This window comes from Urocitellus parryii, chromosome 5, assembly GCF_045843805.1.
Source record: "Urocitellus parryii isolate mUroPar1 chromosome 5, mUroPar1.hap1, whole genome shotgun sequence".
NCBI classification, from domain to species: Eukaryota; Metazoa; Chordata; class Mammalia; order Rodentia; family Sciuridae; genus Urocitellus; species Urocitellus parryii.
Window position 1 is genome coordinate 182,636,362 of NC_135535.1, and position 15,378 is coordinate 182,651,739.

The window sequence follows — 15,378 nt, forward strand, 5'->3', positions numbered from 1 at the left end:
ACATCTTTAGCAATTAGGGAAATGCAGATCAAAACTGTGCTGAGATTTCACCTCACTGCAGTTAGATTGGCAGCCATCAAGAATACAGACAATAATAAAAACTGGAGAGGATGTGGAGAAAAAGGAACATTTCTACATTGTTGGTGGGAGTGTACAAATACAACCACTATGGAAATTAGTATGGGGGCTCCTCAAAAGACCACGAATGTAATCTCTAGCTATACCACTCCTCAATATTTATCCTAAAGAATTAGTCATCATACCATAGTGACATATGCATGCCCAGCTTTATTTTTTTTCCATGCCCATCTTTATTAGCACAATTCATAATAGACAAACTTACAATTATTTAGCCTAGGTGTCTGCCAATGTAAGAATGGATAAAGAAAATGTGGCATATATACACAATGGAATTTTATTCAGCCATAAAAAGAATGAAATTATATCATTTGCAGAATAATGGATGGAACTTAAGAGCATTAGTCAAGTAAAAATGCCAAACTCAGGATATGAGGGGCATATGTTTTTTCTCATATGTGTAAACTAGAGAGGAAAAAGGAAAAGAAAGGTGGGAATGAGGATCTCCCAAAATTTGAAAAGAAACCAAAAGAATAGGACCAGGAGGAGGAAGGAAGATGAAGAAGGGGAAATACTGGGGATTGATATTGACTAGTTACATTTTATATTGTGTGCATATATAAATAGGTAATAGTGAATTCCACTATTATGTATGATTATAATGCACCAATAAAAATATGGGAAAGAAGAACTTTATCTCACTAATTCTTGCTGAGCTTTCTAATTCCTAGTTAGGATTTCCTGTGATTCTTCCATGATTTCCAAATCTAGACCAAAAAATATGGTTGAGAGGGGTAAATGGTACATTCCAGGTATAATTTGTCCCCAAATAAGGACTGATCTGGAGCTAAAAGAAATACAACTTTCTGCCTGTTTGGAGGGTATTTTTGGCATAGTTGCAAATATGTGATATTTATCTTGACACGAGGTTAATTATTTTTAGTAGTAATAAATGAAATGTATTTTAAAAATGTATCTCTCCATTATTAAAAATATACATATACTATACATGCTTCATTCCATTTGTGCCAGGGGGAGTGCTTGAACAGAGAAGAAAGCTTTCTCTGATCCCTTCCTGTCAGCCATGGTAATTGAAGCCATACATTTCTAGTCAATAATTTTCTTACTCTGATCTCTCCCTACAAATCTTGTAAATTCTTTAAGTTTCAACCTTTATGCTACATTATCCAGATAGCTTTGGTGAGGATGCTGAGCAGGGTTTCAGTAAGAGGCATTGTCTTGTTAAAGCAACAAAAGAAAGAACCTTTGGAGTGACACAGACGTGGCATCAAGTTCAAAATCTGCCACTTCCTTCATTACCCTTGGATTTTCTACAATTTCCTCTGCTACAGGAAAATGGAGGTAAAAAAAGTGTCTACCTTTTACTTGACTCTTGTGAGGATTAAATATGGTAAGGCATATAAAGTTCTACAACAGTTCCTGACACATTTATTGAATATTGTCATTGTTATTTTTCTACATAGTAAATCCCTTATAAAGAATTTCCTGAATAGGCACTTGGTGAACTGAAAAAGTACAACTCTAGTGAAAGAGAAAAACAAGTTATGAGAAAAAAAAATGTAAATTATTATGTAATGTGGAAAAAAAAAGAATTACATGGGGATCTATTTTGCGTTAGGATTGTCGGGAAGGAGTCTCTGAGGAGACGACATATAAAATGAGACTTCAGAGGAAAAGCCAGCCACACAGAGGGAACAGAAAATCTCAGGTGGAAGGAAGAGCATACACAAAGATCCTGAGGTAGACATGCATAGGAACTGTCACAGGACTGAAAAGCCACTAGTGTGTTGGGTCAGAATAAATAAGGACAGAGTGGCACAAATGAGATCAGAAAGCAACAGAGACCAAACACAAAATACCAGAGTAGAGAATTCAGCTTTTGGTCTAAGTGCAAAGCAAGGAAGACACTGTGGGGTTTTAGGCAAGGGAATACCAAGATCTTTAGACTTAATCCATGACTCACAAAAACAAATTGAAGAAGGCTAAGAATTTCTGAAAACATTTGGAATTCGTTCTTTAGATAAACTGAAAGTATAAATATAGACTAAAAGTATAAATATAGATACAAATATTTCCCATTATGACTGAAGTTACCAATAAACCCCAAATCCTTTTGGTAATATTTAACAAAGATTTCATCTACTTTTCTTTCTTTCACACCAGTCATGAATCCTCAATGGACAGTGCGACCCACTTAAAACAAAGGACAGACAAGAGGGCAGGAAGATTTAGAGTAACGGAGAAAGATGGCCATAGTCAGTGCCAGCAGAATGGAAGCATAAATGTCTGGGCTGTGAACACCAGATAGATTTCTCAACAGAGAGGAGCAGGATGAAATTGGTGAGACACTGTAGCACAATACTGGACATCCTGTCACAAGTAACAGAAATTTAAAGAATGTTTAAATTTATATATCAGACAATTATCCTTACAAGTCAGGTACCCTTGGGATAGGCAGGCTTCTTCCTGTAAAGCGGGGTTTAATCTCCTCTTTTGAAGCTGCTACAATCTCATTATATTTTTCTTTTTATTTTAACCTACTTCATATTAGTGAATCGCTTAGCACTAATTAACACCACAGCTGTTAATGTAATGAAGTGTTTTTATTTTCACATGACATAATGAACAATTAAAACTATTTTTCTCTCTTAAACAAGTACATTTATTCCCCAAAGAAAAGTCTATGGGGGAAACAGTAGCACGTTTAGACCTCCATTACCTCTCACTCACAGCAGATTAAGAGTGTACATAAAATAGCCAAGCTCCCCAAAATATGTCAGTATTTTTGTGTGTGTGTGTGTGTATGTGTGTTTTGAAGACAAAATTATAGTACTAGAACAGTTTTGGAATTAATTTCATTTTTTTTCTCAAAAGATAAAAGTTTATTAAACATCAGCTATGAACTCGGTTGCAACTAATTATCTTTCATTTCACACAGGTGATAGTAATGAGAGCAAAAATGATGAATACCTACTGTTGCCAGGTAACTGCATCCACCGTGCTTCCTGCCACTTTCATGAATCTGTAAAGAATAGAGAAAAAGAGGATAGTGTAACATAAAGTAAACCACATCCGCAAGGTTAAAATAGGATAAACCAAGACATAGATTAGATCAATTCCTGAGCAGCTATGCTCTCTGAAGAGACCCACAGTCATAATTATGGCCTAACCATTGCTATTAAAGGCCCAAATAAAGAAGGTTAAGGCTAGGCTCCCCACACATCCCTCACCATCTACAAATCAAGACTTCAATATACCATTCTACCTGTGTCGACCTTCCCATGTCCAAGCCTGCTGGCTCTCACATTGATTTTCCTTTAATCAAAACTTATCTATACCATTTCCAATTCTCTAAGGACTCTTATAGTTTGCTAGAAAACAAATAAATAGTAACATTTCCCAAGGATAACATCACAATAGATGCCCTTGAAAAACTGATGAAGAAAGCATGGGAAACCCCAATTTATTTATGTAACTATAAGGCACTATCAAATATACCACCATGAAGGACTGCCACACTTGTTTGAGTGTAGAAACTTGAACCAACCAAGAGAACTTATCCACTTCTGGAGCAGCTATGAAGAGCACTGAGTGTCCTCTGATGAGCATGCTCAGCTCAAAAGGAAACCCAGACCTGGTTCTGTGCATCTGAGCACACAGAAAAGTCTTGTTAGGAATTCCTCAGTGTCCTGTGTACTTGGTGGTGGAAGGAAGGCCAGGAGGATGCATCTGGGACTCCCAGATGCTACAGAGTATTATAAATCACATGTCTGTGAATAACTCAATTATCTGCCTATCCTTCTCTGGTCCACATGTTCTGAGGCCATGTGCTGTCATGGCTATTATTACTCTTTGAGACAGTTACTACCCAGGCACAGGAAATCAAAGGAACATTTTAATTCCTTGGCCCTGAGGCCCTAGAGAAGAGCTTTTCTTCAAAGGAAATAATCTTTAATAGTACCTCATAACCAAAGGACTCTTCCACCATGGAAGGACATTGTGTTTTGTCTGGAAGTCCCTATTGCTACCCTAACCCAGCATAATCTTGCCAGGCAGTTGCCTGGGCAAAGGGGTTGTTACTGTGTCACTTTCCAGGCTCTGCTTTGCTATGCTGGTGGAAAGGAATGAATCTCTGTGTAGTATAAGCAGAGAAGGCATAAGGACTAGATACCTGGACTTTCAGTTAGCAACAAAGTAAAGTTTATAAAAGTAGGGGAAGAAGAGGGGGGTTGGGAAGGGAGGAGTAGTAGGAGGACAGAGAAGAGGAGGAGCAAGAGTCAGCTACCATGAAGGCCCTGGCTGGGCTCTGTTCTGCATGGGGGTTTTGCTTTTTTCTCCAGGATCACTCTGCAGTCCAAGAATGAGAATGTGGGAAATAATAGAGCATGAAAATGATCCAGGAATGGAATTGGTGTAGTGGACAGGACTAAAATGTCAATGTGGGTTGGTGGGAATACAACACTTACTGAGTATCTAGTTAGGATCACCCATTTGTATGAGTTATTCCTTATGTTTCTCAAAATTGCTTTGCTTGGCGATGTGGGTATTATCCCATTATATAGATGACTAGCTTCCTTACAAGCTTCCAGACACCCCACAGGGCAAGTTTTTATGGGGTCATGCCACCCCTCCTAGCAGCACTTCTTGGGAAGCAGGGGCATTACTTTGTGACCTATGGACTTCTCTTTCTTTTCACCTCATCTCCTCTTCCCCAGCTCAGAAAAATCTCTTTTTAGTTTGGAAGAGTAGTTCCACTCTCTTCACTACTTCTGCCCCTACACTTAGGAATTAAACAGCCAGACATGCTTGTGAACTTTGTCTTTTCCATCCTGCCATGTGCTATTCTGAATCACTAAGTACACAATAAATACCTGCTGGAAAAAGAGAGAGGAAATAGAAAAAAGGAATTGGGAGAAAGAAAAAAAATCTGTATTCAAAACATTATCCCTGTCACACATTCACTCTAAGCAGTGGAAACCCAATAGTGCTCTTAGAATAGATTAGCTAGAAACAAAGAGAGGAAGATGAGATTTTGTACCTCGTCCCAGGATATTATAAAAGTTAGAAAACCTAGATGATCTTAGATGGAAGTATCATTTTGAAAAACAAATAGAAATTTCAATATATACATAAATCTACATGAGATTTACTCTTCTAAAATGATTTGTCAAATCTCTGAAATAGAAATATTTTATTAAAAACTGTCTTTGTATTCATATAAAATAACCAGAGTGAAAATAGATGCATTTTCATTATGATATTAATAGATCTTACTCATTATAAATTTTTTTCACCTTCTTATATGTATAATTTCAACAAAAACCCATTTTTTTTCACAAAAACCCATTAGGAAGGTATTCCTGTTTTATAGTGGAGGAAACTGAGTCTCATATAGGTTATCTGACATGCTCAATTCATAGAGCTAGTGTAGACTAAACCTAGGTTCTGATTCCAAATCCTCCCTACTTTCTAGCATCCTATGCTACCTCAGTTGTATTCACTGAGGCTAAGAAGAATAGTACAATTCTAAAATGCAAAAAAAGAAGTTGATTTTTGTCTTGAGGAAACATGGTAATATCAGAAAAAGATAAATGGTCTGATTATTTTCTTCACTTGTTGGCCTTTTCTTACAGACTTGAGCACTACAGTGCTTATTTTAAGGCAGTATGCTGCATGCAACTATCAAAAGATGATTGACTCAGGGCCCCTGGTATAAGACAACCACAATGAAGCCCAAGAAACAGACATGTAGACACTTGGCTATCAAAGTTTCTGTGTGCTGTACTGCTGGAACAAACTAACAGCTGTGGGATCAGTCAAGAGAGCAGTTAGTACTGTGGTATTAGAAAATGGGATACAGATTGAGAAAAGCTTCATATATATGGTATTGAATTTGACATTGAAAGGAGGATTTTGCCATGAAGAGAAGCCCAGTCAAAGAACAGAATAAACTGGGTGCACTGGCCCACGCCTGCAATCGCAATGGCTCCGGAGGCTGCGGTGGAAGGATCCAGAGTTCAAAGTCTGCTTCAGCAAAAGTGAGGTGCTAAATAATTAAAGTGAGGTGTTAAATAATTCAGTGAGAACTTGTCTCTGAATAAAATACTAAATAGAGGATGTGGCTTAATGGTCCCGTGATCCTGAGTTCAAACTCCAGATCCCCACCCCCCCGCACACACCAAAAAAAAAAAAAAAAAGAACAGCATGAACAAAGCAGAGAGAGTCAGATGAACCATGTTCTCAGGGTCCAGAGTGAATGGATGTCAGGGAATAGGTAGAGAATGGCAAAAGTTCAGGCTGATCAGGCCTCTAGAAGTTGGGCTATAGTGCTAATGGTTTTGGATTTTATCCATTAATCACAAGATGCAAGTCCAAGTTCTATTTCTCTTTGTATGATTAGCATCCATATGTTTATAACATAACCAAAGTAGTATCAGGATCAAATTTGGGTTTTAGAAAGATCACTCTGGCAAAAGTAAGATGAAAGGAACTAGTGTAGATAAACTGACAAGAGATTACTGCGGAGAGATGGGAGGCTTTGAAATGTAGGGAACAACACACACACAAATTGACAATTGAAAAACATGTTGGTGTGCTAAAGAAAGAGATGACATTCAAGTTCTAATGGCAGCAGTGCAACTGCCCAACATGGGGGATCCAGAGAGGACTTCTGATGCTGTTTTTGGTGAATATATTCTATCCTCTCTAGCATGCCTCAAAGAACGTGAAGTAAATAGCCATTGATAGTAACAGCTATGTATTCACAAGAAAATTAGGACAGAAAAATCATTCATGTCCTGCTTGGCTAAAAGGCTGTGGATTGGCAATTAAGAATGCTTCTAATTTGGCATGCTGGAAATTGGAAACTAGTTCCTCATGAGAGTATTATTTGGAGATCCTCATATTCATCAGATGGTTTGTTCAGCTCTAGATGTTAACCAAGTTCATAAATAACCTTCTATTTAAAAATAACAGAAAACAAATGGGAAAAATATCATATTAGTGACATTTAAAGTAATGTTGATTATTTCTCTTTATACCCATACCTTACATGCCTTGAAGAAAACTTTTATGGAAAATCTACAACATCTATAAATTAATATGAAATATTTGACTCATAAATAGAATACTAAGTAGTTTGTAGAGAAATGTTTTAAATTAAATACAGGGGAAGGTCTACCATGGTCCTGAAAAGAAAAGTAATTATTATTATTCCTAAATTATAGGCTTAATGAAATTATAATAAAAAAAAAATATATATATATATTAATTATTATTTTTTTGGTACTTGGAATTGAACCCAGGAGGGCTTAACCACTAAGCAACATTGACAGCCCTTTTTATGTCTTATTTTGATATAGGGTCTCACAAAGTTGCTTAGCGCCTCACCAAGTTGCCGAGACTTGCTTCAAACTTGTGATTCTCTTGCCCCAGCCTCCCAAGTTGCTAGGATTACAGGCATGTACCGCCATGCCTGGCCTCAGCAGATCTTTTTGATACTTTACAAAATCATCCCAATCTTCCTATGGAAAAAAACCGAGAAAATTCAGAAAAACTAAAATAATGAAGGGATATTTATTTACTCCATCATTTATTAAAATATGCTATAAAAGTTGTAAAGATTAAAACATTTTATTTTAGTAATTAGTAAGGAAATCTGTGGAACAGAGTAGATTTTTAAGAAATTATATTTAAGAATTTATTGCATGAAAAGGAATTCAGTATATAAAAACCTGAGGCATTTTTTAATGGTACCATGTGATTTGTTGTTGTTTATTTAGAAAAGAAATTAAAGTCATGTCCTCACATAGTTTTAAAAATATTTTAATTGCAAAAATATTTACTAATTTAAAACTAATATGTTATATTAGTTTTTAAATTTCAGTAGTAAATTGAAGCAGTAAAAAAGTTGTTTCAGCTAACTTTGAGGAAACATCATTATTAATTATGTGTTCATGTGAAAATTGTTATAAACTATATTCTTCCTTTTCTTTTTTAGCAAAATGATGAGACCAAACATCTGGAAGCATTTCTACACTTATTTTGAGGAGGAAAACTCAAATTTGCAAATAATGTCAAACAAAATATATACTTCCAAATACTACCAAGATAGCTAAATGCTTGTTTTTTGAGAAGTGTATAAAACTCATCATAGGTGCAAATATTCTGTTTTCCAAAGTCTCTTTATATATATATATATATATATATATATATATATATATATATATATAATGTTTTAAACTAGAAAAAGGAAAAACAATCATAGAAATAAAATAAATGAAGGAAACAGATTAGACAACATCAAGTTCGTGGAATTCTTCCCATCTCTATGATCCTTCTGAGAAATTATGGCTTTCAATATCAACTCTGTATCTATATTATTTCCATACTTTATTTTTATATCTACATTGGCACTGTGGAAGACACGAAGTAAAAAAAAAATCATAATTTTCTTTGTTCAAATCAAATGCTGATGGATTCTTCTGCTCTCTAATTCTGCTATTTCTCAGAAACAGGCCTAAGCTACGTAAAATGAGTAATTTCAACACAGCTGCAAAATGCTCAGCAACAGTAATGTTAGAGGTAGAATAACATGAACACTGAACAATGCTGCCAGGAGCAAAATACCACTGGGAAAGTGAATTTCTGTTTAAGGTCTGGTGTTAGTTTAGGATTTTCAACCACCCATTTCCAGTCTAATCTCTTGATGGAGACCTATGAATGTACCAGCTAAAGAAGAAGGGAAGATCTTGGTTTTCCAAGGTTAAATGTTTCCATACCTAAGTTGTTATGACAGAAATCTGGATTATAATCCCAAAGGAGAAGGAGTATATGCCCTTATGATGACCTCTAGTCATACAAAGAAGGATAACAGATGGAAGGGGACAGGGACCTGTATCAAAAGAAACTGACCAGTGCCAGGCAGACATTTCAGTATTTGGGGGTCTTTCCTATTGGAGCCAATCTGCTGCTATAGAAAAGAACAAAATATCCCCTTTCATTGCAAGAGTTCCTTTCTTCCCCCAGAGGACTCCAAATCTGGGAGAATTTCTTTCCTTTGTTATCCACCTGCACATATGACGTATCTGAAATATCGTCAAGCCTTCTCTCCCAGGGCATATCACAACTCTCTCTTATAATAAGGACCATCTTTATTCATGGTCTTGGGGGTTTGATTTCTATTCCTGCACTACAGAGTACAACCCTAAAAACTGGATTCTGAATTTTGCTCCCAGGAAAGAGGATAAATCCTTCAGAGGGAACTGGAGATCTAAATGAGTACATACCTCAATAAAAGGACAGCAGCCTGAACTTTCTTGTCCACAAAGAGAATGTTTTGGTTACATAACTAACATGAATATAACATCTGACAGTCATTCTATAGAAAAGTCTAGAAAAAGCTTGCAAGAAAAGTATTCATCTTGGGTTAGAGTAAACTGAATTGAACTTTAGATAAATAGTAAATTTATGGGCATTTCCATTTGGTCCACTTATTTTTCCATGGCTAATTATGTTCTGAGCTATATTACGTACTGCAAAGAACAAATGAAATATTGACATCTGTCTTTTTTCCCTCTCTCTCCTTCCCTTCCTCCCTTCAATCCTTCTTTTCTCTGTTCCTCATTCCTATCTCTCTCTCCCCTTCCTACCCTATTTATATAGAATATCACACTGGCAGTAGACTGATAAATGCCATAGCTTTATGATGACTTTGATGCCTAGTGCTCATCTCTATTTAGGCTCATCTTTAGGAGTTTATATTTCATTCATTTCATAAATATAGGAGTCTAATGTGCAAAAGAGATGATGAGATTCTTCAGCCAATCTCTCTTATCGATAAAAATTACATCCAGGAGGTTTAATTTAAGGAGGATCCTGAATGAAGAAAGGAAAAAATAAGTTACTACTATTTACTGGCTGACAGGTACTTGGTAGCAATTTACATATTTAACAACCCCATAAGGTTGATACTATCACTTTCATTTTATAGATGAAGAGACTGTCCTCAAGAAAATCTAGGTAATATGTTGCAGATCTGGAATTCAAACCCAATTCTGACTCTAAAGTTCTTGTTATAACCATGCAGAGATGTCAGATTTATGATCTGTGTGGGGCTGCTCCTTTTCCTGAGTCCATAGTAAACACTGGTAGTAAGTAGATTTCAATATTCTCTCCCTTGTCTGAGAATTGGCCTAAGAATCCTTCTCAAGATAGGGTGCCAGGCACAGTTACTTGGAACTGACCCCCAAGATGAAGCCAATTTGCTCCAGTGTGGGTGGGGGTTGGGAAGAAGAAGGCTAAAGGATAATGTCTGGAATAAGACAGGCAGATGTCAGAGACTAACACACAGAGGAGGACAAATAAGTCTGCTTGACTGGAATGAAGAAAAAGGCAGTGAATGGGAAATGATGAGAGAAGATGCTGAAACATACCTGGAAGGCTCTAGCTGGAGCTGTAAGAGGCTGGTTAGAGAACATGACAGACATGGCTTGACAGTCCATACTGTTGCTGAGCAAGTTGCAAAGACCTGGATTCAAGCAAAGAGGGCTACAACTGACTTGATATGATTTTCCCTGGCTGTGGAGCCCAGTGGGAGGGAGGAAAAATGCATCAGGATGTCATTATGAATTTCACAGAGAAAAACTAATCTTTCCAAAAGTTAAAGCCCTGGTAATAAGCTGACTCTATGAACATGAACATTGTGGGCTTCTGGTAAAGGAGGACTTTCTATTACTTTGTATTCTCCACTGTTCTGCTTAGGTGAAAGATGAAAATTCAGTAAAACAACATCACAGAATAGAAAGAGAATTGGGCTTAGGGGTAAGATAGATAACCTGATTTGAGATCTGGCTCCACAACTCATTAGCCAAGTAACTTTGGGTAAGTTGTTTAACCACCCTCGAGCCTTTTACATGGAAAGAAAAGCACCTGCTTCCCCCAAATGCTGTGAGGATTAACCAGAAAATATACATGAATGGACAAGGGCAGTGCATGGTATACTGCTGGTACTCAATAAATGTGAATTTCCTCTTCCTGGTTCTGGCTTGTGAGCTTAACATTTTTATATCTCTACTTCTTGATCTGCAAAATAAAGATTAAAAACCTACTCTGTTTATCACACAGACTAATCATTCTCATATTTTGGTATACAAATCTTTGTTCAAAATGCCAAAATTTGAGCCCCATCCCTACACATTCTGGTTCAGCAAGTCTGAACTGGATACTAAAAATCAATGCTTCATTTTCAATAATCCTTCTAGGTCCCTCTAGTGCAGGAGAATCATGGACTGCTACTTTGACAAATCCTGATTTTAGCAGCATCTGTGAGGGTAGAGCATTCTCGAAGGAGAATGTATGGTTATGAGGAAAAGAAGAAGTAAGGAAGAATATTTCCCAAGATTTTTGACTTGTGAAATGTCAAATGTTAGTGTATGTTCCAGGACTCTATACTCCTTCTCCAATGTTCTAACTTTCATTCCAGACTGACTTTTCTGATATTAGAGGCAGAGAGAAATATCCTTCATAATAGCAAAAACTCATAAGCTTGAGGTTGGGTAAGGAATTAGGCTGTTTCCCTAGTTAGGAAAGAACTCCTTTCTAGAAAAAAAATACATTAAATTTATAAGTAACTATTCACAACATAATTCTTGACTAGGGAGTAGACCCTTGCAGTAGCCAGTGTTTCCTGTTAATGAGCACTAAACAGCTTTGGTCTCTCTCTTGAGGCAGCAACGAAAATTCTCTTCTTATGAACTACACTTCTCCTGTAGTGATGAAGTCGTATAACACTTTCACAGTTGAAATAAAACAGAACAATTATTAGAAATAACATTGTGATAATTACTGTGTGCACCAAATTGTCCCCAGCTGTGCATCTTCTCACTCCAGGCAAGAATGTGGCATAAGTGGGTTTCTGGGCAGGAAGTAGAGCTGCAATCACTCTCACTCTACTGACATGTTATTGTAGCTAATCTTCCTAGTTTCCTTCCTCACTCAATTCTCTGAACTGCTTAGCAGCCTACATCAGAGTTAAATAGGGGAAAAGCAGACTAAAACCTGCCTTTTCACCTTTAAAACATGTCTGTTTTTCTTAATGACTGTGACTATCATTTCTTTGGATGTCAATGTGAGCCAGGAACTGTGCTAAGCACTTTAAATTCATTACCTCATTTATTTCCACAACATTTCATTAGTTCACTTTACAGACAAAGAATCAGAAGTTTTAGAGAGATTAATTTATTCCTTAAAATGATCCACATAGTAGGTAATCCAAATCTGATCTAGTTCCAAAATACATGCTATTCACTATCCTGTTGTGGTGAGTGAGCACTCAACAAAGAGAAAACAAAAGGCTGTTGTTACGTAGTAAGAAATTAATTGGGAAGTTTTTGTAAGGGTTTTTTTTTTTTTGTGTGTGTGTGTGTGTGTGTGTGTGTGTATGTGTGTGCGCCAAACTAAGTATGTGAGAATTTAAAATGGTTGGAGTGAAAAAGTACCTCAGAAACAATTTGTTACTATCTCCCTATGAAGAGACTGATGTCTAGAGTGGATGTGATAGCAAATATATATCCACAATTTTGTCTCTATTACAATCTCCTTTCAATGGGCACAGGAAAGGCCAACTTTTCCATTAGGTACAGCAGGCACAATGCCGAGGGCCTGCAATACTTTTAGAGGCCTCTAGTCAAAATCAGAAGAAAAAAATAAAATGAAGTTTTAAGTTGAAGAAAGAGTTTTGAGTATTTATATTTTATACCAGTGAAGTAAAAAAATGTAGATGTTAGTATGACTTTAAGAAGAAAGGTACGCAGGAAGTCAAAGTGTCTTGGGCCTGCAAAAATCACAATGGAAGACTGTGAAATTTCCATCCTTGCCCACCTGTATAGCCTTCAGAAGAATTTGTGTTTTGAGTACAAGGTGGAGTTTATAAAATGGCTCTAGACATGTAGCAGAGGTATTAAACACAACCCAAAACAGAAACTTTGGATAAAAAAGGATAATTTTTCTATTCTGGTTTGTTGACCATTTAACATACATCACTTTGGAAAAGACCATTATTTGCTTCCCAGTCCTGTTCTGCTTCTATACACTTTCCTCAAATTTGCATGTTTTCCAGAGCTCTCTGTGCCACCACAGGAGCAGAAAGTTATATCTAGCCTTCTGTTCTAACATAGGTTCACATTAGAATGTTCTGCTAGCAATTCTGTAGACTGTGGGAATAAATTTCATTCTTCATTCATGTATCCATTCAACAAATATAAGCACCTAGTATGTACTAGGCCTTTTGCCAGTATTGAATCTACAATGGTAAATACAACAGCTGTACTTTTTGCCCTCACAGAGCTTATAATTTACAACCCACAAGTAAATGGTAAATGTAGAGTTACAAGTTGTGATAAAGACTATAAAAAGACTAACAGTGTATGTATATTGATACAGAATTATTTAGGTAGGATACTCAAGGAAGGACTCTTGATAAGAAGAAACCAACCATGTATCAGACGGACAGAAGATCTGAGGATGAAGTTGAGCATGTACCAAGACAGTGAGGCCAGGGTGAAATAAGAAAAAGGGTTAGTGGTAGAAGATAAAAACGAAGAGCTGGGCAGCAGCCAGATTATTCACAATAGAGCCTCATGGGGCATAATAAGGAGATGAAATTTTATTCTAAGAAGGAGAAGTCATTAAAAAATCTTCAGCAAGTTAATGACATCAAATGAATTATGTATGTAAAAGATTTTGGGGGGAGACTGAGTTGGTGAATAGATTGAAGGAGGACAAGGATAGAAGCCAATAGAAAAATAATAAAACTATTGAAGTCATCTAAGTTCTCTGAATCCTCCAAATTGTAATTCTTTTATTCTGCTCTATTGCAAACTCTCGACCAAACCAGAGCTCATATCAATTGATGTGGTACAAATATGTTAGTGGAATACTAGTCCCTCAAGAAGACTTCTGAAAATATGACTCTGTGGTCAGATAAATTTAGGAAATTCTGCAACCTAAATCTGCTTCATGGAGATTCACAATGCAAACTAATGTATTTAAAGTTCCATAAAGTATTTCAGTAAATGTGTGATCCCAGTATTTCTCAAACTTACTTGACCACAGAACCTTTTATTTTCCCTCCTCTGGATAATATTAATATCTTGAAAAACTAATATTCCCCAGGGAACATTAAAGGAAGTAATGTCATAAATCCTTATAATCAAAAGTTAAGCAAATTCCATGTGTTGAGATGCAGGGCCTCATATTTTCTACCTCTCCTTTTATTATTCCAGTGGCTTAGACAGTAATTTCTGAATCCCCATATTTAACATGAGAATATCAGCTTCCTATGTTTTATTTCTTCTCTCTATTTCTACCTTCTATTTCCTATCAACTGTCTCTTTACTTTTCATTTTCAAGGCTGGTAAGATTTTCACTGTTTCTGTAACCTTATTTTTCTTCCTGTTTTGAGATATTCCTACAAGACAGTTTTGAGTATTCTGAATCAATCCTCTGTATCAGTAGCATTTTATGTTAAGTTTTTTTTGTCTTTGTATAAAGCTTCTGGTTTGGAATATATCCTTGACTGTATCTTCTAGTTATTTTATGGAAATTTTAGTAGCCTTTAGAGGTATATTTTATATACTATGCAATTCATTTATATAAGTGTACAATTCAATAGTTTTTATTATATTTGTAGAGTTGTACAGCCATAAACCTACTCTAATTCTAGGATATCCATCATTCTAAAAAGAAACTGCATGCACATTAGCAGTCACTCCTCATTTCCCTACAATCCCTATTAATAAGAATCAACTAGTAATATATTCTTAGTCTCTATTTGTTTGCCCATTCTGAAAATTTCATATAAAAACAATCAACAATGTCAGGCCTTTAGTGACTACCTTCTTTCAGTACACATAATGCTTGTAACATGTCTTGGAATTTCATTTCTTCTTAATTGTCTAATAATATTCCATTATATAGATATACCACATTTTACTTATCCATTCAACAACTGATGGCTATTCGGATTGTTTCCACTTTTTACTATTCCAAATAATGCTACTAAGAATATTTGTGTACAAGGGTTTTATGTGGACATATGCTTTCATTTCTCCTAGATATGTACTTAGGAGTGAAATTATTGACTTATGTGGTAATTATATTTAACCTTCTGAATAACTACCAGACTGTTTCCCAAGACAGCTGTAGCATATTATATTCCCACCAGCAGTGTATGAGGGTTCCAATTTCTCTACATACTGTCTAATACATGTTATATGATGC

General features: G+C 36.1%; 1 protein-coding gene across 3 annotated transcripts in view; it reads right to left on the bottom strand.

Annotated features, from left to right (window-relative positions):
• Positions 1-15,378, bottom strand: part of Hpse2 (heparanase 2 (inactive)) — a 657,082-nt gene that overhangs the window by 218,452 nt on the left and 423,252 nt on the right. For all 3 annotated transcript variants that reach the window (XM_026394812.2, XM_026394811.2, XM_026394810.2), the window contains one exon: positions 3,074-3,121. In XM_026394812.2, the coding sequence (XP_026250597.1) occupies positions 3,074-3,121 (48 nt within the window). The remainder of the gene's footprint in view (positions 1-3,073; positions 3,122-15,378) is intronic.